The sequence below is a fragment of the Syngnathoides biaculeatus genome, chromosome 19, assembly GCF_019802595.1.
Source record: "Syngnathoides biaculeatus isolate LvHL_M chromosome 19, ASM1980259v1, whole genome shotgun sequence".
NCBI lineage: Eukaryota > Metazoa > Chordata > Actinopteri > Syngnathiformes > Syngnathidae > Syngnathoides > Syngnathoides biaculeatus.
Window position 1 is genome coordinate 12,113,549 of NC_084658.1, and position 27,585 is coordinate 12,141,133.

General features: G+C 44.4%; 1 protein-coding gene and 1 long non-coding RNA gene across 5 annotated transcripts in view; one reads left to right on the forward strand and one right to left on the reverse strand.

Annotated features, from left to right (window-relative positions):
* Positions 1 to 1,813: 1,813 nt before the first annotated feature.
* Positions 1,814 to 22,683, forward strand: plod2 (procollagen-lysine, 2-oxoglutarate 5-dioxygenase 2). Its single transcript, XM_061805745.1, has 20 exons — positions 1,814 to 2,497; positions 8,819 to 8,910; positions 9,172 to 9,308; positions 10,810 to 10,973; positions 12,399 to 12,511; positions 12,595 to 12,658; positions 12,898 to 12,995; positions 13,671 to 13,772; positions 15,611 to 15,736; positions 15,837 to 15,961; positions 16,363 to 16,467; positions 17,286 to 17,411; positions 17,811 to 17,952; positions 18,519 to 18,581; positions 19,385 to 19,498; positions 19,709 to 19,774; positions 19,938 to 20,042; positions 21,167 to 21,313; positions 21,610 to 21,735; positions 21,843 to 22,683. The coding sequence occupies exons 1-20, from the start codon at positions 2,395 to 2,397 to the stop codon at positions 21,996 to 21,998; spliced, it is 2,274 nt and encodes a 757-aa protein (XP_061661729.1). The 5' UTR covers positions 1,814 to 2,394; the 3' UTR covers positions 21,999 to 22,683.
* Positions 2,548 to 27,585, reverse strand: part of LOC133492911 (uncharacterized) — a 49,250-nt gene continuing 24,212 nt past the window's right edge. For 2 of the 4 annotated variants that reach the window (XR_009792794.1, XR_009792792.1), the window contains one exon: positions 2,548 to 2,664. This is a non-coding gene — a long non-coding RNA (uncharacterized LOC133492911). Of the gene's footprint in view, positions 2,665 to 21,903; positions 21,995 to 27,585 lie in introns of those variants that run through there. The other 2 variants (XR_009792793.1, XR_009792791.1) reach the window with 2 other exon arrangements.

The following is a 27,585-nucleotide window of genomic DNA, read 5'->3' on the forward strand; positions in this document are numbered from 1 at the left end:
CTTTTATATCAACGGGGAATGGTGCACGGATGTTACAGACCTCAGCACACACTGCAGAAGTTTTCGTTAGCTACAACAACCTAACTATAAAAATATTTAAAAAAAAAAAAATATATATATGTATATATATATATATATGCGCACTTACTTGTATGCTAACACGGAAAACACAAGGCGGTGGAATATTTTTTTTTTTTAATTCGAATACAGAGCAAACTCCATTTCTTCAATTTTTTCCCCCAAAAGTAAAATTTGCTTAAGTACAAGCAAAGGGAAATGTTTATTACCATATTTTTTCCACTATAAGGCGCATCGCATTATAAGGCACACCTTCATTGAATGGCATATTTCAAAACATTTTTTCATATATAAGGCACACCGCATTATAAGGCGCAAAGAATAAACGCTACAGTAGAGGCTGCAGTTACGTTATGCATCCATTAGATGGAGCTGTGCTAAAGGGTCAATATTGATCCATATATTAGGCGCACCCGATTATAAGGCGCACCGTCGGCTTTTGAGAAAATTAATGGGTTATAGTGCGGAAAATATGGTATTTGTTTAAAATCTGATGGCAATGTCAGAAAGACAAAAGAATAAACACATCCAGTATTTCACAAAATTCTCAAATCTTTCAAGTGACTAACAAAAAACGATCTTAGCTGTAATGTTGGCCTTCTGAAAAGAGTACCGATTAAGTTTGTTAGCTTAGCTCGGCGACACATCAGCACGATGGAGGTTGAGACCTGGTAGCGTGATAGCAGCGTCGGGCAATCGTTATACGACGTCTCCCGCTAGTGAAGCTAACGCTAAACAGAGGAGGAGGTTTGAGAGGGACTCAACACTAGAAATTTAGAAGCAGAAACCTTCAGGGATGTGCAGGAGTGCGAAATTTGAAGGGTTAGCCAGCGGGATAGTCAAGAATACTTCAACAACCATCGCGGATAGGGAGGACCGCTAGATTTGAAAGAGGTGTATAAAAGAAGCTATCTATGTTTTTCCAGGATGTGTGGAGTGCGAAATTTGAAGGTTTGGCAAGCGGAATAGACTGAAATGTCAAGAATAATTCAAGAACCCTCGCGGAGAGGGAGGACCGCTAGATTTGAAAGAGGTGTAAAAGAAGCCATCTATATTTAGCTAGTAAAGCTAACGCTAAACAGAGGAGGAGGTTTGAGAGGGACTCAACACAAGAAATTTAGAAGCAGGAACCTACTGGGATGTGCAGAATGCGAAAATTGAAGGTTCGGCAAGCGGAAAAGACAGAAATGTCAAGAATACTTCGAGAACCATGGTGGACAGGGAGGACCGCTAAATTTGAAAGATGTGTAAAAGAAGCTTACGCAGTCGGACTCGGGTACCGGATCGCGAGGATTTCAAGAGCGTGCCGACTAGCAACTCTGGAAAAAGCTTCAGCGAATTGGCGAGAGTTGTCGATAAAAAGTCAGAAGATCTCTGATGGTTAGCAAGTCCTCTCTTGTGTACTTGAGTCCTGATATGCCCGTGAAACACTAACGGTAACTGACGGCATTCCGTAGACTTCCACGCTGGTAGGCGTTAGCTAGAGAGGTTAAATGGCGGCGCGCGGTGGCGTATGGGTAATTCAGCAAAAAAATGTGACGTCAGCGAAAACAACCCATAGTCTATCGGAACGCATTCGCCACATTACGGTAAATATTTGTATGAAAAGATGGAACCCCCCGACCCCTACCCCATAAACCCGATCGTGTAACTCCCGGGTAATTTCCTAATGATTCCCCTCACACACAATTCTTGGCTCCCCCAGACCCCCAAACTCTACAGTATGCCACCTGCCTTTTACAAGTAACTTTTTTTTTTTTTTTGGGGGTTTGATATTTATGAATATGCAAGTCCATTTAAACTGATTTTTATGGTTCATACAGTATCTCCTCATGTCGCGGGCCACTGAATGTGGACAGTGTAGTGGAAGAGGGAGTGGTGTCGAGCTGGGGGGGGAGGGTGTAATTAGTCTGGAGAGAGGAAGGAGGGGAGGGTCCGTAAGGGGCCCTCAAATACACCCGCGCTTGGCCACACTTTCACGCCGGACGTCCGCGTGTCGAGCACCGCTGCCGATCTTCCCTACCTCCTCACCCGAGCCTCCGAACGCGCGCTCTGGCTCCACCCAGACCGCGCGACGCCGCAGCAGCATTTTACAGCTGGACGTGCACCCCCAAAAAGAAACAAAAACAAACTCGGAGCTAACTTTCTCCCAATACCCCCAACCCCACCCCTGCCTCGGTTATTAGACGTCTTGCCGCGAGGGCGCGCAGTCAAGGAAAAAAAAAAAATTGATTCGGACCACCTCTCGCCGGCCTCGGAGGCAAAGAAAAGTCCACTCGAGTCCCCCCTCAACCGGAACCGCGCACTTTAACAGCGATGGAGTACCTCAGGTTTTGCACTGTGTTTTGTTTCTGGATGACGTGTGCAAACGCGGTCGTGTCCACTGACAAACCTCGGGGTCCCGCGTCCATTCCTCCTGGTAAGAAAAGCTGCACGGCCACCCTTTCTTCATTCTTTGTGTGCCTTTGAGCAATGCCATGGGTGGGGGAAGGGGGGGGGGGGAATGCCGGTCGCATGCCTGCGCGGGGGTCTGCGGACCGGGTCCAAACACATCGCAGACTTGCTTGCTCGACGCGCAGTCTGCTTCTGTAACGTGTCAAGAAAACACTGTTAACGCTCCAAAAGTGCTGGGCACGCTTTACAATAATTGCACAAGAAGGAGAAATGAATTTGAGATCCAAAAATCATTTGTGTGAGCAAGTGTGAAAGTTAACTTTTATTACTTTTATTGTGCCTGCAGCAGGCTACCAGCAAATTGTTTGTTGTAATACAATGTTATAACGTTGTTATAACAACGTCATAACAGTGTATCAACTGTCAAGTAGCCATAGAATGACTGTGAACAGTCTATGTCAACATTATGCTAATACATGAGCCATATTTATGTGTCCTGTGGAGGAACTGCATTTCAAGATGAAAAAGTTGAGTGAGCTACCGACACAAGTAGCAACAGGCGCCTGCTCTGCCGCCACAGCAACTTTTAACAATCCCTTTGAAAACCATTATCTCATTAACGCGCAAGGAGCACAACTGGCCACAAAAAAGGGCCGCTCTGTCTTGTTAGTGTGTTTTTCCTCAAAGCTGTCATCATAAAAAAAAAAATCAAATTGCGGATTTGGTAGTTTTCACGACACCTTTAAAAACTGCTTCTGGGAGCTGCCCCCAGACTCCGGGTTTAGACTTTTAAAATCTTTGCCGGCATTTTAAATGCGAGAGGGCGACCGCACATGACGAGAAACCCATCAGAAAAAAAAGTATACGGCGCCCAACACAGCACGAGATTCAGAACTTGTCCTGATTGGCTGCCATTTTGTTTCACGTCAAGATCACGGAGTCGGTTGCTTGGTCCACAGACATTAAAATTTGCCATCAATATTGAACAGGTTCAAGATTTACGATTTTTTTCAGGCTTGTCTGTTTTCAAATCAGATTTTTGGGTGGGTGGGACATAATTGGTGAATTATTGTGGATAACCTTTCGGACAAAAAACTTGAATCTGGCTTTTCGTGATTACGAACTAAAGGGAGAGTAAAACCGGAATTTGGAGCAATTACCACAATTCCAGAGCCTCAATCACAATAAAAGATAGCCACAGGTCGAAATAAACTCGTAAATTAAGGCAAAACTGTATTTTTATTTTTTTTAGAATTTCACAGTGGGCCTTGATGAACGGCTTTCACGGCCACCTCTGGCCCCCCAGCCGTAGGTTGCTTACCACTGCTTTGAGGTGCGTCACGTGACGCCAAATCAACCCAAACCCTCCCACGAAAGCTCAGTGAACGAACCCTCGAGGGGTTCGATTATCAAAAGCGAGGCCAACCCGCACCCACGCTCGGCTGTCTGCTCAACGGCACCTCGGCTAGCATTCGCCCGCACGCAGCTCGTCTATGACTTGGAGCACAACGGGGTCGATTCTGCAGGCTCGGGCCACCTGTTGGCTCGGCTCGTTTTGGAAAGTCACGCTAACGTTGGGCGAACGCCGACCCCCTCCCCGGCCTCCTCGAGTTCCCTACGCACTGTTTGACTGCGTGAAAGAAGCCTTTGACTGATTCTAACTGACCTTGCGGACATCACTTCTGAGCATATGTGCAAGATTCAACATACCCTGTGCGTTAGAACACATTTTTTAAAAATATACTGAGGATTAAATTATTTTAAATTTAGCTACAGTATGGCAGAAAACTGAAAATGTGAGTGATTGTGCAGGATGTGGAAAAATGCTGATGAGGATTAGTGACAGGGAAATGTTAAACAGATTAAACATTTCTAATTGTCATACTGAATATTTTCCATCTGGAAAAAAAAAAAAATCCTAAAATTAGCGAGTACCGATACCAATTTCACTGAAGACGATGACAGACGATTATGAACAAAGACGGTGTCAAATGTCCACACTATAGCGCCAACTACTGGTGAGGAGGTCTTACTTCTTGTTAAAAAAATATAATTTTTTTTTATTTTCCAGTTAGGTATGACACATTTTGACACATTTCTGAAATTGGGGATAAATTGACAATTATACATGGGTATTGTTATATATTAATTTTATTAAAAAAAGACTCAACGTCTTCCTACTTCCTGTGTCAAAAAGAACTTCATTGTAAAATTCCCCCAAGCCCTCAGCTTTCCCTAAACGGTGCAGATTCGTCTACAGTACTGTAATTGCAATGTCATTTTAGGGAAGAACCGGAATCTCCGCCCACGTCCAAGATGTTTAATCACACTCTGCATTGTGTCAAGATCCATTCTAACATGCCACCAAACCGCTTTCGCGAGAGATCGCCTGGAATCATATCTCAGAACAACCGCACCAAAATTGTCCAGTAACTTCCTTTTTTTAGACAAATATGTACTAAATTGTCTTGGATATATATATATATATTTTTTTTTTTTCAATTTTTTAATTTTTTTTTTTTTTTACTGAAAGTGTGCAAAGCCTCCATTTTAACAGACTTTGACAACATTCCAATTTGGCAATGTGTCCACTATCCGATTTGCTACTTCTTCGCACAATATGAGAAAAAATTAATATATGCTCTAGTCAATGACAAGAATACAACAAAATCCCTTCTGATATTGATTTTTTTTTAAAATATATTTGACTCATAACCTAACTACAATACAAGAATCTACAAAACTGTCATTTTTTTCCCCCCATGGGAAATCATGCGAATAGAAATAATTTTGTCCAGATTCGAACTGCCGTCATCATAACACCCTCGTGAACTGTGTAGGTGTTTTGTTGTTTTTTTTTTTTCAGTAAAATGTAAACATTCTTAACTATTGTGCAAGTACGAGCGATTCAGCTTCAGTGGTACTGATCATCGCCTGATTTTTTATTTTATTTTTTTTTTTTTTTTTCTGAAAGTGTGCAAAGCCTCCATTTTAACAGACTTTGACAACATTCCAATTTGGCAATGTGTCCACTATCCGATTTGCTACTTCTTCGCACAATATGAGAAAAAATTAATATATGCTCTAGTCAATGACAAGAATACAACAAAATCCCTTCTGATATTGATTTTTTTTTAAATATATTTGACTCATAACCTAACTACAATACAAGAATCTACAAAACTGTCATTTTTTTCCCCCCATGGGAAATCATGCGAATAGAAATAATTTTGTCCAGATTCGAACTGCCGTCAGCATAACACCCTCGTGAACTGTGTAGGTGTTTTGTTGTTTTTTTTTTTTCAGTAAAATGTAAACATTCTTAACTATTGTGCAAGTACGAGCGATTCAGCTTCAGTGGTACTGATCATCGCCTGATTTTTTATTTTATTTTTTTAAATGAAAAACATTTTCCTATAATTCAGCGACACGGCTTTTGTGGTATTGCCTTGCTGCCATTCCAATAATGACAATGACTTTTTAATTTGAAAATGAACTAAATATTTTTTTGCGGACGAGGACAACCAAATCAATGTCAAGGGAGTCGGCATTTTGACTCTGTAATCCTGCCATTGTCTGTGAAGCCAAGATAATTACTAACACATGGAGTACTCGAGTAGCAGTACGGCTTAAGAGTTTTGACTATCATATTTGTCAGAAAGACCGAATAGCATTTGAGAACGATCACTTTAAACATTAATGAAAACATGATGACATGGCTGTGATTTTTATTTATTGTTGCATGTTTTGTTTTTTTTCCCACAATTCACTTCAGCTTCTCTCAGCCAGTTTAGATGAGGTCATCAAAAGTTATAAATTATGTCAGTGCTCACGCAATATTCACCCCATCTGGATTTAATCCACACGTTTGGAGTGTGGACATACTGTATGTTGCGACAAAGACGATAAATACACACACACAAAACGAAAAGTCATTTTCTCGTTTTTCGTGGGAGTTGCTAACCAAAACAGCAGCACTTCAAGGTCAAAAATGTATTCCAAGAGCTACTTTAATCTATCATAATTGGACTTTAAATTTGCAGACACGGGGGGAATTTTAGCTCGGGTGTCTCGTCAAAGAGGAAATTCAGTTATTCTCGTGTCCAGGTCCAGGAGACGTTCCCACGCTTACGTATTTCCCCCCGACTCCCGCGGGTTCGGCGGCAGCCCGTGAGTCACAAACTTTAGCGCAACGAAAAGTGTGAAGGTTTGCTTTCGGCAGACGGGATACGGTGCGAGGCGGACGGGGGGTTGGGGGTCCCAGGTGCAGGTGGGGGGCTCGAAGTCCAGTGCCTTGCCTACCATGGACTAGAGCAGCGGGTGGTACATTCCACACCTTGTGTGGAAGCTTCGTGTTTACTCTTGACGCAAAACGCATTTGTCAAAAAGATCCAGGTCATTCCTTTCCTTGAAATGTTTTCCATCCGTCCTGCGGCCATATTCTACAATTTGTAAAATTGTACTATATATCGGCACAGGTTTTCCGGTCATAATTCACACGAGGCCACAGATTTTCTCCCACCAGAAACTCTCCAAAAATTGTCGTCTCAGTCTTGACGAAAAAGAAATGTGTCCTTTCCATCTGCTTTTAGAAGCAAGACGTGAAAAACAAGGTTGCCATGCACGGTCACCTTCGTGTTTTACACAGAGGAGAGCTTGATTTTTTTTCCAGTCGAAAGTTGAATCCAAGCCAACTGAACTTTTTGGAGGAAAAACTGATGAAAAAAAACCCATCAGTCTACATCTTCTTGATCCACATGATCGGACAGGCCAGTTCATTTTCAGCATGCGGCTACTGAAGCGCGCTGACCGCTGCAAACCAGAGACTCTGGCAACGAAGTCCCTTTATTCGGTTCAGTTGACTTATCTGGCTGTAATTACATGAGCAGACCATGTTCCGGAGTTTTCCAAAACATCTTGATCCGAACATCATCTGGGAACGCGCCGAAGTATTTTCTGCTCGGGTCATCTTAACACAACAAGCGCGGGGGGGACGGCGGCGGGGTCTGCCGACAACGTGCGGCGCTCGAGGACTCCCGCTTACTGTCTTCCATCTGTGTCACTTCCCACTCTGCGAGCCTTCCGGAGCTCGGCAATTACCCGCCTCGGCGTCAAACTTACTCAGCAGCTCACTCTCGCTGCCCCGCCACAGCGGGCCGTTGTTTTTACAGAAAACACCTAGTGTTCATTTATTCGGAACTGCGAACATAGACAGTCTGTGACTAGGAGGTGGCCAAGCAAACACCGATCCACCGGGGACTAACCAACCATCAACATCGTCTCTATTGACTGACTGACTTTGAAAGTGCATTTCCTGTAACTTAAATCCAAAACATTGCCGTTACATTCACCCCCCAAGGAGGGGGAAAAATTCCAGATCCCCTGTAGGCAAATACAAAGAATGAAAGATCCTCGGAGCCATTAATATCCATTATGGTCCAGAACATCATGACAGCACAGAGAATGTGTTTCCCAGATGCATGCGAGAAAAAAAATTTCCATCCTACACTGTTTACGCTACGTCGTTCTTAAAATTTAAACCCATCACCGACTGGCCTGCGATTCAAAAGGACCGTGTTGAATATAATACTCATATTGTCTCAAATTCATCTTCCCCCGTTTATTACGTGTAACTGGAGGCTCTGCAAAACCGGGATTCATTCCCAGTCAGTAACAGATCTTTGACGAGAGAATAGCAGGAAATGGAATGAGACTGTCATTTTCAGTAGTGGCGCAAAGATTGGATGGTGGTTTTTATCCAGTCTAATAACTCAACGCTATGTTTAGCATACTTTAGAGGTTTTGGCTTATGTATTATTACAGCAATACCGAATAGCCTTTGTGGTACTTGTTTACAATTTGCACATTGCAACCTCCGAGGTGACTTCATCAGCTGGTTTCTCCCGAAAAAAAATAAGCAACGGCAACAAAGTGGGTGTAGTCGGACTCTCTCTGCGAGGTCAGTGTCGCTAATTTATGTTTGGTTTCACCCTTCCTCAACCTCGGAATTTAGCACCAGGAGCCATTAGGACTGTCAGCGGTGGTTTGTGGGACTTTGGGAAACTAAAATATGACCAGTAAGCCATGTGGAAAGGCATCTCTTATTATTTGGTATCAAATAAAAAAAAAAAAAAGAAACACTCCAATGTTAATTATTTGAGATTCGACCAGGTTTTGAACACTTTTGTGTCATCCGTTTTTAGGTTGTGCCCCGCAGAAACACAAATCTTACCCTTGATTCGAGAACGCAAAACATCAGGGAACGCCAGTCTGAAGAATATGGAGAAAAAGTGCGCTAAAGTTATGAGTTTAAAAAGTATCTAGCTGACTGTTTTTTGTTTTTCAGAAAACTTGCTCGTGCTAACCGTGGCCACAGAAGAAACCGACGGCTTCCGCCGCTTTATGCAATCTGCAAAGTATTTCAACTACACTGTGAAGGTGAGAGATGGTCTTTTTCCTTCGCTTGAGTAAACAACACCTTGCAAGCGACAGATTCCACAATCATGCGCATTAGACACGGTAAAGGCAAGTCATGGCTAGTTTATTTAACTCGTTGATTGGTGCTAACATCACATAGTCTTACTCGAAAAATGTACTCAAAAGCCTAAATGTCTCCTTTAAATGAAAGTTAAACAAATATGCGGCTATTTCAGATGATCCCGGAGTCCGGTCGGACTTGACGATGTTTTTCCGTCACAGGTGTTGGGAATGGGGGAAGAATGGAAGGGCGGCGACGTCGGCCGCTCAATCGGCGGCGGGCAAAAAGTCAGACTACTGAAAGAGGCCATGGAGGGTCTTGCTGACCAGGACGACCTTGTGGTCCTCTTCGTGGACAGGTATGTGACATTTTAAGGTCGTCACACCCGCACCAGAACACCTTCAATCTTTTCTCGAGACCCAACGAAGCCACGTCTGGCGGGATAACGAGACAGACTAATAATTACTTTCAAAGCTCTCTCTGAGAGAGGCGTTTCTGCAGATTTTCATAAATCCCCCCCTCCACTTATTCAAACAAAAGGTGTTATTATGAAGTAAAGCCCGTCCGCGAGATGATTTACGACTTTGCAAAACCGACAGAAATTTTCAGAGCGGTAATGACGGCTTTTGGAGGCGAAGCAGAAAGCGAACACGGAGGCGACGCGTCTTGTCGATAATTTCAGTGACAAAAAATTGGCTCACTTTCGGAACAGGTTGTTAGAATATGATTGCCGCGTTAAAAAAAAACTGCGGACTGTTCAAAATGTAAATATAGGAAATGTGTAATCCCAGAGAGCCAATCGGTAGTGGTCTGAAAAACTCGCCCAATTGCCATAATCGCCCCAATTCAACAGAAATGGTAATGACCAAAAAACATGTTTCATATTTCTGTAATGGTTAATACTTTACCCAGCAGTCGGCAGAATCTATTTCCCTGAAATTGTATTTAACGGTAAAATATGAAATGTCAGCAAGTTGGAGATATTCGTGTCGTTTTTTTTTTGTTTCTGGTTATCTGCCGCGGCACACAATGGAGAAAATTCTGCTCATCCGGGAGGTGTTGCAATTAATTAACGGTTAAAAAAGATAAAGGTGCAGGATTAGCAGATAGCAACCCCCTTGCCATTTTACCGCCGAGGTTAAATTATCTTCCATTTTTCATTTGAGTGAAGCACTTTTCCAATCAGGGAGGAACAAAAAAAGAAAAAAGGAATCCAGTTTTAATTAGGGCGGCTGTTTGTTTTGGCTGTCGTCCTTTTTGGCTAGCTTTAATTTTCTCGTTTGTTTATCTTGCGTCAAACGGAGAGTATTGCACGTCCTCAGCATTCTCACCGGCCAGTTAGCAAGAAAGCGCAAGCACAAAAAAAGTCAAGAATTGCAAACTAGTGATGAGACACGACAGAATACGCATTCCGTTGCTAACGGGAGATGCCAACAAAGCTTCACACTGGTTGTTTAATCATCACCTGGGGGGTCCATTGCGCAATGAATGAAAAAAAAAAAAAGATGATTTATGATGGACAGGTACTGTATTTGTACAAACACGTGTTGGGCAGATGTCGTTACAGCGTCACTAAAAGTAGAAATCTCATCTCGAAGGATTAAAGGTCGGGATTCCTTTTAGAAACCGACTTGGGACTTTGTTGAATTAATTACTAGTCGGAGTTCCGAGGATTTCCCGTGTAAACAGTTTGCCGCGATTTCTCCCGACTGTCACAGAATTGTCAAGGTCGTTGCGGGAAAAGCTCGCCAATGTGAAGATTGTCCTCTTGTTTTAGAAGAGATTTGGGTCTACCTGCAGCAAGTGAAGCGGTTGACGGACTGACTGTTTTGTTTCATCTTCCCCTCTCCCCATTCCAGCTACGATCTTATCTTCGCCGGAGGACCAGAGGAGATTCTCAGGAAGTTCCAACAGGCCAACCACAAGGTCCTTTTCGCCGCAGAAGGGCTGATCTGGCCAGATAAGCGACTGGCCGACAAATATCCCTCGATCCGCAGCGGCAAGCGGTACCTCAACTCGGGAGGTCGGTTCCAAAACATTCCAAACACGAGAGGAATTTGCTTTATTGTTTGAATTCCTGTGACTCGTTTTGAGTCGAGATTAGGGTGACCAGAGAGGCTGATGCAAAGGAAGTGTTTGCCTCGCAATCATTTCAACACCCAACCGTTCCCCGACAATTAAACCCTGATTAAGCGTAATCTACCGTTCATAGCCTGTAGACTGCTTATCGCGGAACTGGGCCGACTTGAGGCAAGTTCAATCTTCAAATAGTAGAATGGCTCCAGGACTTTGTGTTCATTTTAGAAACATGAAACCACAAAACGTGTATAATAACTTGTTTGAAAATGAATGTATATTTGGACTGTTATTGTTTTTTTTTTTTTTGAGGGGCGGTGGGAGTTGATGAGTCCATACATATGACAGATGAGTCGAAACAACTATATATATATCGCAAAACAGTTCATATATTTTACCCCCAAAGATCTGGGTAGCTCAAAACAGAAAAACACCCTAAAAAAAAAATATCGACGATAGTGTGCTCCAAGAGTCACGGAGGCCTAATTACTGCTTTTGCAGCGGTCACCGACGTGGCACGACCTCCCGTACCCGGAGGCCTTCCCGCCTTCCCCTCTGATCCCAGACTCCTTTGAGCTTTCGCTTTCACCGACATGACATGCGGCTTTGTCCTGGCTTCCCACATGCGCGTGAAATTGCCGGGCTCGCCGGCATTCTCGTGGCCGTCCACTAAACTGACCATTTGAAAGCGAAGTCTCAGCCTGGTGACTTCGCTACAAAGTACAGTCAATTTTGTCGGATCATTATTAAGGTACACAGTTTCTGCCAGTGTGCACCAATGTTTGTTTGACTAGACCAACGGCAATGTCACTAAAGAACAAACTAAACGCTTTAAATTGTTTTTTTTCCAGGGGCTTAACTGTACTATGACCAAAAAATACCATCTCTTCTGACAATCGGCTGTGTCCCAAAAGATAATACTTCTCCAGCCATAGCTTGGATCAGACACAAAAATAACATCATAATTTGACTTGAGCCTCATCTTCACTTCTGGCAATTAACTAGCACGTCTATGCCTTTTCAGTTCCTGAGGGTTTTTCCTAAATCATAGTGTCGAAAGCCTGCAATCAGTCCTTGCGGTCAGTGTCCTTGATTTTATATGAGCAGACGGGAAGAAAGCGGGAGTGGCGGACACCGTGAGAACATACATTTAGAAGTGTTTTAATAGCACACAATGTCCCGTCAGACGTTCAAATCATACGCTGAAGTACGTTCAGATTTCCTGCGCTCGGCGACGTTGGTCGCAATTCTACGTTTTTGGTCCTAGCCGACATAATCAACTCCCGCCGGTTATCTACTATATCCGTGTAATTTCTCTCGCAGAATCTGCGTTTACGCTGGAAATGTGTTCCGCCCCGTTTATGTCCTGCAGGGATCATGGGATATGCGCCATACGTAAAGCGAATCGTTTCGCAGTGGAACCTTCACGACAATGACGACGACCAGCTCTTCTACACGAAAATATTTGTGGATCCACTACAAAGAGTGAGCGCCGTTTAAAAACACCCACAATGATCTGGAAATAATGATTTCTTTCCCAGCTGAATAAGACTCCCCACGTCTGTTAGGACTCTCTCAACATGACGCTGGACCACAAGTGCCAGATTTTCCAGAACCTGAATGGCGCAATTGGTGAGAAATCCCACAGACTTCTTTTCTTCCGTTTTCCTCCTAATGTGTGCTGTTTTTCAAGAGCGAAATTCCAAATAGTCTTTCTTTCTCCATCTTCTGAAATAGTGTGTATTGTAAAGACAAGTATGAGGTTTGGCTCGTTCAAGTAAATAAACTATTGCAGTTTTTTGGGGGGGACATGCGTTCTGTCCATTTCCATAACCTGGTCTGAAATGGAGTGTTCCCCCGCTTTTTGGCAGACGAAGTGCTTCTCAAATTCGGAACCAACCGGGTGAGGGTTAGAAACACAGCGTACGACTCTCTGCCGGTGGTTGTCCACGGCAACGGGAATACCAAAGTGAGTAACAAACGATTTCTCTCAAACGCACCATTTCACCTCAGGTCATGCTTCAAACGACTCGTCGGATTTATGACGCCATCAAAGATGGCGCTGTTTGTGTCGGGTCTGACCTATTAACAGGGGAATCTGACAAGTTCTCTTGACGCTCAACCTCAAAGAGTACTAATGATTTTCCCGTGTACAAAAGGAAGTACAGTACTTTATATACACTGTTCCATCCTATTTATGAGTCACACTGACAATTATTCATCGGGGGGGAAAAGCTCTGATCCAAACGAGGTTCTGTCAGTTTTCTTTGGTCACTGAAATCATTTCTGGATCGCTCTCTGTCAGTTTCTCTTGACTTCCCGTTCAAAACCCAAACTCTTGAGTCATTCTTCCCAAACGCTTCAACATCTGCTGGATAAAGTCAAAATGGTCGACGGCGAGGGAGTCGTAGCTGAGCTCCTCCAAGTTCATTACCCAAAAGTTACAATTTGCTGCAACTGAGCGTCTATCTCATAAATTGTCCCTACTGAGTGTTTCTTGTGTAATTTTAGGGTATGACATTCCGAGCAAGGCACAGCCGTGTTAAAATAAATCCGCTGACTCAGGAAAAAAAAATGCTTGAATTGTTGTTTACAATGACATTCATCGTCCGTAACCAGATCTAAATTCTCTCCCCCTGTGCAGATGTACTTGAACTACTTGGGCAACTACGTTCCCAACACGTGGAACTACGAGCACGGCTGCAGCCACTGCGACGACGATGTCGTGGATATGTCTCAGTTGAAAGTAGGTCCCGTTTTCCGTCGCCGGAGTCGGCGTTACGTTGGTTTTGTGGAAAGTTTATCTTTAGCACACCTCCTTGGGAATGTAGGAAAGGTTGAAACGCCGCCTGCCGTCCATCCGTGACTGTCTAGACGCTCGGAGTCAAGCCCTCGCTGTTCTATTTCAAAAGATAAGAAAATAATAGGTTAGGTGCCGACTGGATCTTTTGGATCCTTTTAAAAGAGATTATGTGCAAGGGGTACTTCTCGGGGGAAGAGAAAACCCGGCACCGCTGTGGCGCAGGATATGGCTTCTGCGGTTTCCATAGGGCCTCATTTCAAGGGGGTGTCGCCGCTGACCAGCCTTCCTTTTTGTGAGCGTCTCAGTATAGGTTTGATCCACAATCTCCAGTTCTCGCGGTCATGCGGAAACTATGTTGAAGAGTTCAGCCAAGACTGGCGACGTATACCGGGATGGAATGGCAGGAACTTGGAAACATCTCAAGTTATGCGGGGGGTGTCTGCTTCATCACAGTCAAATTTGGGAACACAATAGATCCAGTTTTATTGTTTGCCACTACTGGTATCAGCGGTTGAGAAGAAAACTGCTCAACAGTGACGTCTAATATTTGTTATAAGAGCCCGGCGAGGCTTTGAGCGCAGTAAAATGAACGAATGCTCAAGACAGCTGCAATTCAGTTCTCTTAAAGCAGATCTTGTTGGGCCTCATTCACAAGCATCGTAGATGCATAAAAAAAATAAATGTCTGCAATAGAGGGACGGGTTATCTTTTTGTGGAAATGGGACGTAAAAGGACACGATAACCTCATTGTCTGCACTGACAAAATTTCTTCTTTCAAAAAACTTCCTGGCCGGACTCGTTTTGATGACGGTCTGTGCGGACTGCAAGCACGTCGATTTGAGTGGATTCTGATTCCCGTAGATACGCAAGATGGCGAGAGGAAAATGGTGCGCACTTGTCATGAATCCATCTTTAATTTTACGCAAACACTCAACATTTCTACGCTATTATTAGCGAATGGCGCCATTGACCTGGTTTTTTAGTTTCATAACGTCGGTTTTGTATGTTTAGGGATCATGTCACGGAGAAGAATTGGGGACACGGTGTCAAGCTCTAGTTAAGACGGGAAGCTTTGCTTGAAAATCTTTTGTGTACTTTTTCTTGAGAAATGTTATATATAATTTGAGTTCTACCGCCAAAGACAATAACAAGCTAGGCAACCGCATCCCGATGCTTTATTTTGTGTAAAAACACTGTCGGACACTCGTCTGCTCTGGGGTAAGGCTTTTTTTTTTTCCAGCCTCCCACCGTGTGCTTGAAGCCAGACATCGCAACCCTTCAAATTAGACGCTTCGGCTCGGATCCCTTTTCATCGCTGTCCCAGACCCTCGCTGGGAACTGGTCACAGCGAGCTGCAGTCCAGGGAGAACTTTCGTGGCTGAAGCCGAATCTCCTGGGAAAATGTTTCCTCTTTAATTCTTTTTTTTTTTTTGTACCGACTTATCTCTGAATTAAACTTGAAACGTGGCGATGTGGGATAGAAGTTCTTGCAAGCAGAAATGAAAACCTTAATCCGGACCTTTCATCGACATCACTTGACTAAGGAATCTGTAGCGGAAATAATTAACTAATTGCCTGTGAGGCATTGATACAGTATAATATATTCTTTGGCAGTACTCAGCTGGGAGTTACATATTTAATAAAATCATGACATTTACTTGTGTCCTCCTGCGAGAAATTTCAAAGTTCAAACAAAGCTAACGTGACATGTCAAACAACACTCCGTTTGCTATCCCTGATGTTTGAAATGTCGCTATTTTTTTCCTGTCAAATTTCGACAGGAGCATCCAAACGTTTTGGTCGGCGTCTTCATCGAGCACCCGACGCCTTTCCTCCCCGAGTTCTTCCAACGTTTGATGAGATTGGATTACCCCAAGGAAAAACTCGAGGTTTTCGTCCACAACAATGTGAGTACGCTGCCAGCGGATTTTAGATTTTCCACCATTTTTTTTTTTTTTCCTCCCCACGCGTGACCTTCTGACCTATTAACGCCTGCCCAATTGTCAGGAGGTTTACCACGAGAAGCACATGCAGAGGTTTTGGGAGGAACACAGGAACGTGTTCGGCAGCTTGAAGGTCGTCGGACCGGAGGAAAACCTCAGCCAAGGAGAGGCCAGAAACATGGCATGTATGTACAGATTTAACCGAAGTAAATGATGTTCCACGCTTGCGCTTTTGGAAATCTATGAAGCTCCATTTTTAGATCTCGCTAAGAAATATTCAATCAGATGTTTTCATCATGGGCTGTTGCGTCAAAAATTTTGAGGGGGAAAAATGTGCTGGAGCATAAAATGTGGTTTTGTGTTGGGAATGTATTGACAATGCAAACAAGCCTTAATGAATCTAATGAAAAAAAAATGTAAATTATCCATTAGAGACTAGAAAGGCCAAGTCCGTAATTGAAATTGGCACATCCAATGCTTTGGATCTGATATATTTGAGAGTGGTTCTGTGATGATTTGTTAAATTTGCGGTTTGTAGCCCTGGATTGAAATAATGACTTGTTTTTGGGTTGTTTTATTTTCATCTTTAGGGATCTTTGCCGCCAGGATGCCGCGTGCGACTTCTACTTCAGCATTGACTCAGACGTGATGCTCACCAACACACAGACTCTGAAGCTCCTCATTGAGCAGAACAGGTAACAAGCGGGACTAACTTGGGGGGGGGGGACTCTCGTGTTGCTGTTAAGATCACTGGACTGTTGAATGTATTCTGTCAGTGGCAAAAACCGCAGGCGCATTTCAGCAGCGCGACGGAGACTTTTAAAAATAATCCGCGCCGTTTTCCTGTTTTCGCCGACCGCATGGAAACGGCGAGAGCGTCTACTGCGTAAAACCCCACAGTACCACTTTGCATTGCCCAAAAAAACAAAAAACAACAAAAAAAAAAAAACATCAAACAAAAATGCAAACGTCTGTCTCCTTACTGAAGCCCGTTAAATGCAAAGAAAGCTGCCGGCAGACTAGATCGAGTCACTGCGGTCTTTGTTTTGTATTCCGCACAAAGCAAAAGTCTTCCAGGGTTATTTCAAGGGAAGTAAGGAAGGGAGTTCTCTGCTGGGAGGGGGGGAGGGGCAATGGGGGGGGGGGGGGGATCTGGCATCAGTCGAGTATTAACAGTCCGGTTTATTGTCAAATGCGATAAAAATGTGTGGCGTTTGGTTTGAAGTTGAAATCAGTGGGCTGGACATATGCTTTCATTTTTTGTAAAATAGGGTGGGGGGGGGGGAATAGAGATTGATCTAATGGTTTGGGGTTGGAATAAGGGTTTATATTAATCTTTTTGACATTCAATAATTCCATAAACTCTGGTAACCTTTTCCTCTTTGAAAGGCTCTTCCTCTGTCTTGATTCTGCATACAATATTTTTGCGTATGATTTCACTGACAACCTTTCCTGTCCTCTAAAAAAAACCTCACTCACTCTCTCTCTCTCTCTCTCTCTCTTTCTGCCTCAGGAAAATAATCGGGCCTCTCGTGACTCGCCACAACAAGCTGTGGTCCAACTTCTGGGGAGCGTTGAGTCTGGATGGTTATTACGCCCGATCGGAAGATTACGTCGATATCGTGCAGAGGAAACGAGTGTAAGTATGATGACTTTTAACGTCTATCCGGCGTAACCCTTGACGAGGAATATATCGAAAAATCACAATCACTAAATTCCATCGTGACCGAGAACCGGCAAGTCGTGGTTTTTTGGTTTTTTTTTAACTGGCTGAAAACACTTGTATGTTTCTAAAATTACATTTATAACTGCACCCAGATGGTGGGGGGCAAATGGATAAACAGCGCCTTTATAACGTTAAAATAGATCATCCATGCGGGGGTAACGGGCAGCTGGACCTCAGAAATGCAAACGAAAACAACACCGAAGCGTTACGCCGGCGCGCCGCACGGCTTTCGACATGTGGCGCGCGGGTTAGAATGACAAATCCAACGCGTTTGAGAAGAAGCCTCACGTCTCTCCGTTGCGTTGCTTCCAGAGGCGTGTGGAACATTCCTTACATGGCGCACGTCTACCTGGTCCGCGGCGACGTTTTGAGGACGGAGTTGAAGGAAAGGAACTACTTTGTTCTTGAGAAACTGGACCCCGATATGGCTTTGTGTAAACACACCAGAGAGCTGGTAAGAACGACTTTCGATGTCACGAAGACATTTGAGAGACAAAGTAAACGCAATGAATCGTAACCCTATAAAGTCGACAGCGCGATGGGACGTTGACCAACGGCAAGTACCGCATTTGTTTCAAATGGCTCTTGTGCGTTGTGACGGCATGACGGGTACTGCGTCCGTGTCACGGTCGGCTTTTTGTGTTGTCGTCGTATCCCGTCAGTCCGGCTTTTCTGTCTTTCCTGGTCACACGAAGGCCCCTTTTCCGTTTCTAACCACTGGCTGGGGGATGACCCGATCCAAGTTATCCTTTTGACTTTTTAACACACGTACTGATTATCATCGTTGCTTCAAGTTGTTAACACGCCCTCCGGGTCGAATTCCAACTGTGCCTTTTGCAACTCCCGCATGCATTTCTCCCACTCTACCAAAACATCAGCTTCAGAGGGACTCTTGCTTCTCTTCCCACGCAGGCGCATTTTTCCTCGCCTCCCCTTGTGTTGATCTGCCACCCTGTGTCTACATCTGAAACAATAACTCATGTTTATCTTATTTACATGATGCTTCTCCTTCGTTTTTAGACCAGTCACAGAGAAAAAGAGTCCCCTTCTCCGGAATCATTCCATATGCTCAGGCCCCCAAAGGTTGCCATTTGTTTTGATTTTTGTTGTTATCTGAAACATCCATTTCCAACGGGTTAGCACTCAGAAGCCATTCCAAGCTTCGGCTTGTCATAATGTTTGGGTGGATGCTGAAGTATTTCGGAGATAATTCTCGATCGGTTCTTCAGGAACGTCAAGTTGATGTTGGACAAAACAGTCCCAAGAAACAAGTATGAGGAAGAATGTAAAAAAAGCAACAACAAAAAAAAAAAAAAAAAAAAAAGACCCCCGTCCTGATGCTTGACCCTAAAACCGGCTGCTTCATCTCGACCCACCGACCGATATCAGACTGGGCTCCTTTTCTCGCAGCTTCTTTTGTTCTGCACATTTGGCAGTTTGGGTTTCAGCAAAACTAAATTCCTCTTAATCCTAACAAAGCCTAGTCCGATTTTGAGTCCAAATCTCCCTCGTGGCCCCCTTGTACAGGGGAATATTGCTCCTGGCGTTGCACCCCCATCTGTCCCTATCCTCCTGCCCTTCCTTTCACCTCACCGACCCCCTTCACACCTCAACTCCTCCCACCTCAACGATGCCCGTGTGAACGCCCCCCCCCGAGCAGCTCTTACACCACCCATAAATAATCCTAGATTATTTATATGGCTTCTGTTTCTGCTCTACCTAAGTCGGACAAACCCGACAATTTTAATTTGCTATCAGAGTGCTAACCGTGAATTATGTTTAACGATAAAGCATGGATAATGTATAGCCGGAGCGTCCTGCGAGACGTTTTTAAGAGTACGTTTTTTGCGCCTCGAGCGTAACTAACTCTTTCCTGTCTGCTGCAGGGAGTCTTCATGTACTTAACAAACCGCCACGACTTTGGAAGGCTCATTTCCGCAGCCAATTATAACACTTCTCATTATAACAGTGACTTGTGGCAGATATTCGAAAACCCCCTGGTAAGTCGCCGCCGCCCGTCACGTTTCATTTTCAGAGCTAAAGAGTAACCACCTGCGAAGCGTCGGTGCCGTAATGAAAAGAATCGAGTTGTGAGATGTGACTCCTAACGTGCCATGCGTAGCGGGGGGAGGAGGATTACTGCGGCCTGGTATTCAGGTCATAAAATCATCCGGCGAAAAAAGGCCTCTAATATGAATTACTCACTGCAGGACTGGAAGGAGAAGTACATTGATCCCAACTATATGAAAATCTTCACTGAAAACTACTTGGAAGAGGTGCGTTTGTATTTTTTTTGTTGTTGACGAGAACAGTCTTGACCGCGCGCCGTACATGGATTCCGCCATCTGTTTTTCTTATGAATAATACACATCGCGCCGCGAACAACTCAAGGTGAAGGTGGGACTGAGAAATACGTCTGTGTGTGTGTTTGGCCCGCAGCCTTGTCCAGATGTGTTTTGGTTCCCGGTCTTCACAGAAAAGGCCTGCGATGAACTGGTGGAGGAGATGGAGAACCACGGCTCGTGGTCCGGTGGCAAACATGAGGTCAGTCCTGTTAGCGCTGAAGTTAGCACACTAGCCTTTTCTTCGTTAGCGTGTCTGCCGGAAATATTGCAAAAGAAAACAAACTCATTAGTTTTTTGGACCATTTGACCTCCGGCTAGTTTGTTCTCTTTATTGGATTCGGTGGAATGGCTGTAACAGGGTTAAAGGAAGAACCGAATAAATCTTTGGTTGGATCAATTAGATGTTGCAAAAACAGTCCAGAGTCTTTGGCCCCAAAACAAAAAAGCTTTCAAATCTTATGAAAAATTGCATGACTTGGAACAAAGTTCTGCATTTTCAAGAGGGACAAAAACTATCAGGACATTTTCCCGAAACCTTCCTGATGGATCGCAAAAACTTTATTTACATTCGGCTCTCAACCAGATTTGATCAACACTACCGGTATTAATTTCATAACATTATTATGTCTATGTTACGAATCCAAGAGGACGCCAATGCTCGGCGCATGTGCCGAGACTCTGGAGCCCCCCCGCCTCCCCTCTTTACCCATGCGATTCTCATTTCAAGCAAAAATAAACATTCTTTTTGCCTCGTTGCTAATAAGTGGTGCCTGCACGTGTAAATAAATAAAAACCAGGCAGCAAGAAGAAGTGAGAGGAGAAAAATAGAGGCATCCCTCATGATGACTTGTAAACTTTTTTTGTTTTTTTTTTTACGAGGTTGTGTCTTTGCTTGTCTGACAGACACGGGGGGTAGTTACTTTTAAGCTCCGTTTTTAGCGTGGGTGGCACGCTCGTATCTCGACCAGATGTGAAGAGAAAGCGGACTGTCTTTAGTTTACGGTTGCCAACGCGGCATAAATACGGTCATAAAATGGGTTATGACGGTGCGTTGATTACACCTCTAATGTCTTAAGACATTGGTGATTAAAATCCCGACGCTGGGAGCTGTAGAAAGGGTGTCGTACGCAAGAACTGCAATGAAAAGCAGTAAACTGACTGGAGTGGCTCAGTATAGTATCGAAGTTCTCGTGAGTGAATTGTCAGCGTGGGAACGTCTTGCCGACTCAGCGCGTTGTGAGACGAAAAACGGCATTAAGGAACGACCCGCACGATCGGTGGCTCGACAATTAGCACTCAAGTGCTTTGTCTATTGTTCAAAAGGACAAGAGGATCGCCGGCGGCTACGAGACGGTCCCGACGGACGACATCCACATGAAGCAAATCGGGTTCGACAAGGAGTGGCTTCACTTCATCCGAGAGTTCATCGCGCCCGTCACGCTGAAAGTTTTCTCTGGATACTACACAAAGGTTGGTACGGACTCGAAGAAGACTAAGTACTGGGACTGGTGTCTGAAAAGATGACGCAAACACCCTCCTAAGATCTCGTTGTAGAGGCACTAGTTGGTTGTCTGACTCACACCGAACGGGGAAAATTCATAGTTTGGGGTTTCAAATCTTTTTGGACGCCGGTCCTGACACTCCTAGCATCTCCCGAAAAGGTCGTCAGGCCGACATAACTTGCCTTTACGCGTGCGCTGTGTTACATTTGGATACGCGAAGACAGAACCGCCAACTAACTCGACGTATTCTCCGTCCCGCTGCAGGGTTACGCGGTCATGAACTTTGTAGTCAAATACACTCCTGAGAGGCAAGCATACCTGAGGCCCCACCATGACACCTCCACCTTCACTATCAATATCGCCCTTAACAACAAAGACATAGACTTTCAGGTAAGACCAGATGTCAAATAGATGACAAAACGCAAATCAAAGGGAAAATGGATCGTTTGCTCATCTGTCGACGTGTTTGCGAATCACCGTCTGACTTGGCTTCTCAGGGCGGCGGCTGCCGTTTCCATCGCTACAACTGCTCCATAGAGTCGCCCAGGAAAGGCTGGAGCTTCATGCACCCAGGACGACTGACCCATCTCCACGAAGGACTCCCCACCACCAACGGCACACGCTACATCGCGGTGTCCTTCATCGACCCCTGAAAAACAAAACAAACCCCCGCCCCCTGGAAAAAAACTTGTCTAATTCCACTGTAATTGAAACTTTTGACTCATCTCAGCCTCTCGTCTTTGTTTTGTCTGGTTTTGTGCCCCGATGTTTGGTAGTTCTACGTTTTCAAAGCGATTTGCTTTGAAAAGATGAGCGGTTGCATTAAGCGAATCTCTGTCAGACAGAGTGTTGACTGGAAATGAGCGGTGGTAAATTCTCACGTTTAGGTACACAAAGCAGAAAGGCATCTTTGCTAGCTGGGTACACGTACTCCAGTTACTACAAACAAGATACTTCCGTGGTGTATTTAGTGAGCGAGCCCATCATGATTTTCCAAAATGTTGTCAATTTGGCTTTTAGCTGTATCATGCTAGCTATTTTTTTTCCGTCAACTGGTGCTAATCATCATTCCGTCTTTTCAGACAGAATTAAATAGTGGATAGAAGTGAGTTTGTGGTTTAATTTAAAAAAAAAAAAAAAAGTATTTTTGCATTTTGCACGGCAGACTGAAAAAAAAAAAAAAACAGGTCAGCAAAACCCGCGGTGCGTTTTCTTTGAACGGAGTCTGTTACTTGAAGGTTTGTCACTCGCCTCTTTGAACACCGACGTGCATCGTCAATTCCTGAAACCGAAATCTAGGAAAAAAAAAAAAAAAAAAGTCCTTGTGTGAATGAATTTTGCTACTCTTGCCTTTGTTTTTTGTTTCTAATTTATTGTCAAAAAGTAATTAAAAGAAATCTTGGAGAGTTTCATGGATTCTTCAGAGTATTATTTGGATTGAATGATGATTCGGCGTTCCTTCGGAATTCCTTCGTGACGCAACACGCCCATCCGTCAAGAACGAACGAGTCATTACAGCCAATGGCCGTCATCTTCTTTTCTCACAAGATCAACTTTGCGTTCCAACTCCTTTCTTCAGTCCTTCACCGAACGTGTCAGGTGCCTATGGACTGTTTAAATATCCTCTGACGACTGCAGTTCAGTTTATCTTGGGGGGGTCAAGAGTTTATCTAGATGCATGTGTGCACATGAAAGTTGCACGCCAGGAATGTTAAGCTTGGTGGAAGAATACTGAAAAAAGGGTTTTGGGGGTTGGGGTGGGGGCAAAGGTGGGGCAACATATGGCAGGTTGAGGTTTATTTAAGTTTGTCATACCACGGTGATGAATGATCCGTCGGAACTTGATCTGTTTGGATAACATAGAATCTAGTTTACGTATCATTTGCTCGCCAAGAACGAAACTAAATATCATCTGAGCTACATTTTATAAATCATGTTACAGTGACTGGACTCTCACAATGAGGACCATATAAGGGACTCCCTGCCCTGGAGCACAAGCTTCTTGTCCACCTTTGGTTGAAGGATAAAATTTATGAGGAGCTGCTGGGGGGGAAGAACTGGGTCAGCTCCGTCCTTCCTCAAAGAGCCCTTTGTGGTCATCACTTCCCTCGGAATACCTCGCATCCAGCCGCTCTCAAAGGTGACATTGATCGCGGGAGAACCCGCGCACCTCCCCAACTCGCAGGTCCTCACGAGATTCTTTTCAGCGAACGGCAGAAATGGAGATGGGGGAGGTGGTTGGGGTGGGTGGCTGGGGGGTTGGGTTGCACCTTTTTCAAATCAGAAATATTCCTGCTTAAGTTCGAGCGGGAGGCTGTTTATAATGAGATGATTGCATGCTGAGATCATGAATTTTGGGAGGATCCAGCTGGAGGCAATCTTTTCACAGTCAAACGTGGAGGACTGCAAACCCAAGCGGTCGCTTTGCTCGGGCGGACGTGAAACAAACTTGCTTCTATACGGTGCAGATTTAACGCCACCGCTAACTGTGGTTCTGGTAAACACTCCCGACAAAACACGTACTTTAAATTAGGCGTATGCGGGAATGTGTGAGATTACCCCAAGGGCTTGTCTTTCTTTAGAAAGTTACAGTACATCCGGCAATCCGCAAATATAGTAGGCAAAAAATATCAACCTTGAAATAATATGCATATACACAGTGAAGAGAATATGTATTTGAACACCCTGCTATATTGCAAGTTCTCCCACATGGAAATCATGGAGGGGTGTGAAATTTCCATCGTAGGCGCATGTCCGCTGCGAGAGAGATAATCCAAAAAGAAGAATTCACAAATCACAATGTGTGATTTTTTTTAACGATTTATTTGCGTGGTACAGCTGCAAATAAGTATTTGAACACCTGAGAAAACCAATGTTAATATTTGGTGCAGTAGCCTTTGTTTGCAGTTATAGAGGTCAAACGTTTCCTGTAGTTGTTCACCAGGTTTGCACACACTGCAGGAGGGGATTTTGGCCCACTCCTCCACACAGATCCACAGAGATCAGACAGGTTTCTGGGCTGTCGCTGAGAAACACGGAGTTTCAGGTCCCTCCAAAGATTTTCTATTGGGTTTAGGGTCTGGAGACTGGCTAGGCCACGCCAGAACCTTGATATGCTTTCTTACGGAGCCACTCCTTGGGTTTTCCTGGCTGTGTGCTTTGGGTCATTGACCCAGCCACGACCCATCTTCAAAGAGGTTTTCTCCAAAATCTCACAATATACGGCTGCGGTCATGCTCTCCTTAATACAGTGCAGTCGCCCTGTCCCACGTGCAGAAAAACACCCCCAAAGCATGATGCTCCCACCCCCATGCTTCACAGTAGGGATGGTGTTCTTGGGATGGATTTTTTTTGATTGCATAACATTGTCATTGTCATCAAAATCACAAGACCTAATAGTATCCGCTATCAGTACTCATTATCAGCGAATAGGCTACTTAAATCCAAGTACTTGCACTCCTAGTCTGGAATATCGGCGGAATCCTGATCTACAAACTCAAGCAAAGCAAAATAAGTTTTTAGTACCGACACACACATTCGGTCAATTTTGCAGATGTTTTGAAAAGTGAGTAATTTTAGATTTTCAACACTTTAAATGAAACGAAATGTTCAAAGACCTTCTGCTGCTTCCTGTACTCAGTGGCAAGGCATTGTTAATACATTATAGTTTTTTTTTTTTTTTTTTTCTTAAATGTTAAACCAGTGGCTCTAAGTGAAGTACCAGAAGGTGTCTTTAATGTCAACATTTTTAGTCTGGCAGAAGAGAAAACTCCAACACTATAAACTTGTTTTTTTTTTTTTTCTTTGGAAGGCTTTATTGGACTTGAGTGAATGATATTGATTTCTAGTGCTGGAAATAAAATACACGCTATATGACAGGTGCTGTGTGATACAGCGGATGTGATGTAAAAGTGCACTTTTATACCCGTCCCATCAGTTTTACGAGGGTGGTTTTTTTTGGGGGGGGGATAAAAACACGATCACAACGTACAAGCTCAAGTATTGCTGATCTGCAAATCTGTTTAGCGTCGGTAAAATAGGTAAAAGTACTACTTTGTCAAATTACACACTGGCTTTAATCAACTACTCCACCCCCTTGGACAGATATTGATTTATGGAGACGACGGGATGAAGGAAAGTTGGGGAGTCGTCCAAAACCACAGAACCTCAGTTTAGAGCGAGCAAGAAAGTGACACAATGTTTTTTTTTAAGAGCTATTTTGGATACTTTTAATGATCCTTTAGTGTGTTTTGTTTGGTTATCGTGCCTGCCGACGGAAGCAAGGACTGGTTTGAATGTTCCGGTCTGAGGATCTTAGCGTTGGGTGATAGGAGCAGAAATAGGGAACGAAAAGCTTCAGGGTGGGTTCCAGACATTTCGGAGTCACGCACTCTGGAGCCAGGTTATTTCATTTAATCCCGAAAATAAATCATCACGATAAGATAAAAACATTTCTTCAGAAATTCACTGGAGCAGACAAGTGTTAGTGTTTGGCGTTTGATGTTTTTTGATCAACAACCCTACGAGGATTTGCTGTCTGTCCGATTAAATAAATGGAGACACTTGATGGGAAGCTAGTGGAGATCTTTCAAATCTGGAGTTCGGCCAGGAGGAATGGGGTTTTTTGCCCCCCCCCCCCCACCTCCCAGTCAACCACGGCTTCAGCAAAACCACGATTGATCGGAATCGCAGCAGTGGCGCACACGACGACATTTGAAAACGTGGGGGCTTCCAACCGGGACTGGAAATAAATGGCAGCAAAGCAAATGATGACAAACACCGGCGGGGCTTTTCAACACTTTGAAAAAGGGGGGATTACATTTTTCCAGCGAACCTTTCCAAGTTGAGCCTTCTGAGCAATGAAGGTGACATTGTATAGGGTAGAAATGTTAAAACGGACCCGAGAACACATGTCACTACTTATGCCACGTTAACTCGGTGGCAGATGAGCAGTCGCGGCAGCGCAACCCAAGATCCAATCGTACTGGATTGGCTTCTGTCTGAAGAGCTGTTTATCCAGTGCGACGTTATAATTTCAGATTCCGCCTCTCTGGCTCCCGATGGGGCTTCTTCCACAAGCCGCTCCAATTCTGAACAGAATTATTTTTGTGTTTTTTTTTTTTGCCTCACCGAACCTTTCTGCCCTCCGCAGAGTCCAGGGAACCAGAACGGCAGCGGCAAACTAGCAATCCGTCAACCACAAACAATCTTGACAAAAACCACCGGTGGTCCGCCCTGATCCTGCTCAGTGGCACGCTGGCTCCGCCGCAGAGGGCACCCTGCCACGTTTCTGCTTTTTGTTTGACTTTGGCAGGTAGTCGTGAAGGGATGATTTATGATCGTGGTCAACGGCGCTATAAAGTCCAAGATATTGTACAGAGATCCCCAGCCCCATTCTTAAAAATTGCAAAATATCTTCTTTTTGTGTTTCCCAGCTACTGCAATAATCAAGCCTAAAAGCCCAAGTGTCATCCCTATGAACATTCCCAAATAAATATTGTAATGAAAAATACATATAACATTATTCATGTCAATATCTATAAGAAAAAATAAATGTGAGCGGAGAGCGCATCATCCATGCGCAAAGTCGCGGAAGTGTCATTCTACGACATCCAAGTGGTCGCCACATTGGCTGCATCCTCCGTCCGTGACGTCACCCGGACAACCGCCAATGAAAACACGCGGTGCACCCTAACTATGGGAGGCGAACACGCCCCTTCTGACACGGAAGCTCTTTTCGAAAAGTACAACACCACACAACCGAGCGAAGTTACCGGGGCAATATTACACTATTGTATCGAGCCATTTTCAGATGATATGCGATCACGGCCAAACCGCATCCCCGTCCGAACCGCTTCCGCGGCGGAGATGACCCACCGTGGCTCATCGCAGCCGGCCGGTTTGGCTTATGATGGAGCCGAGCCGTGCTGGTTTAGGGCGTTGTTCGTGGCCGCCGCAGTACGCGATGAACAATGCCGTCGAGCCGGGCAGCTTTACTGCGCGCATGCGGCTTAGTGAGCCATTCTTAGATGGGTTCTTCTGAGCCGCCGCCGTCCACGAGCCCGAAGCGACGCAGCAGCCCGACGTCGTCCGACGCGCACATCGACATATTTCGTAGGCGGATCTTTTGTTACGTTATGAGAGACCGATTACGTGGGCCGCCCCAAACAATTATTTTTTTAGTAGCTGTATACACACCTACCTGTCATTTGGAACCCACGAAGCTCTCGTCCTCTGCAC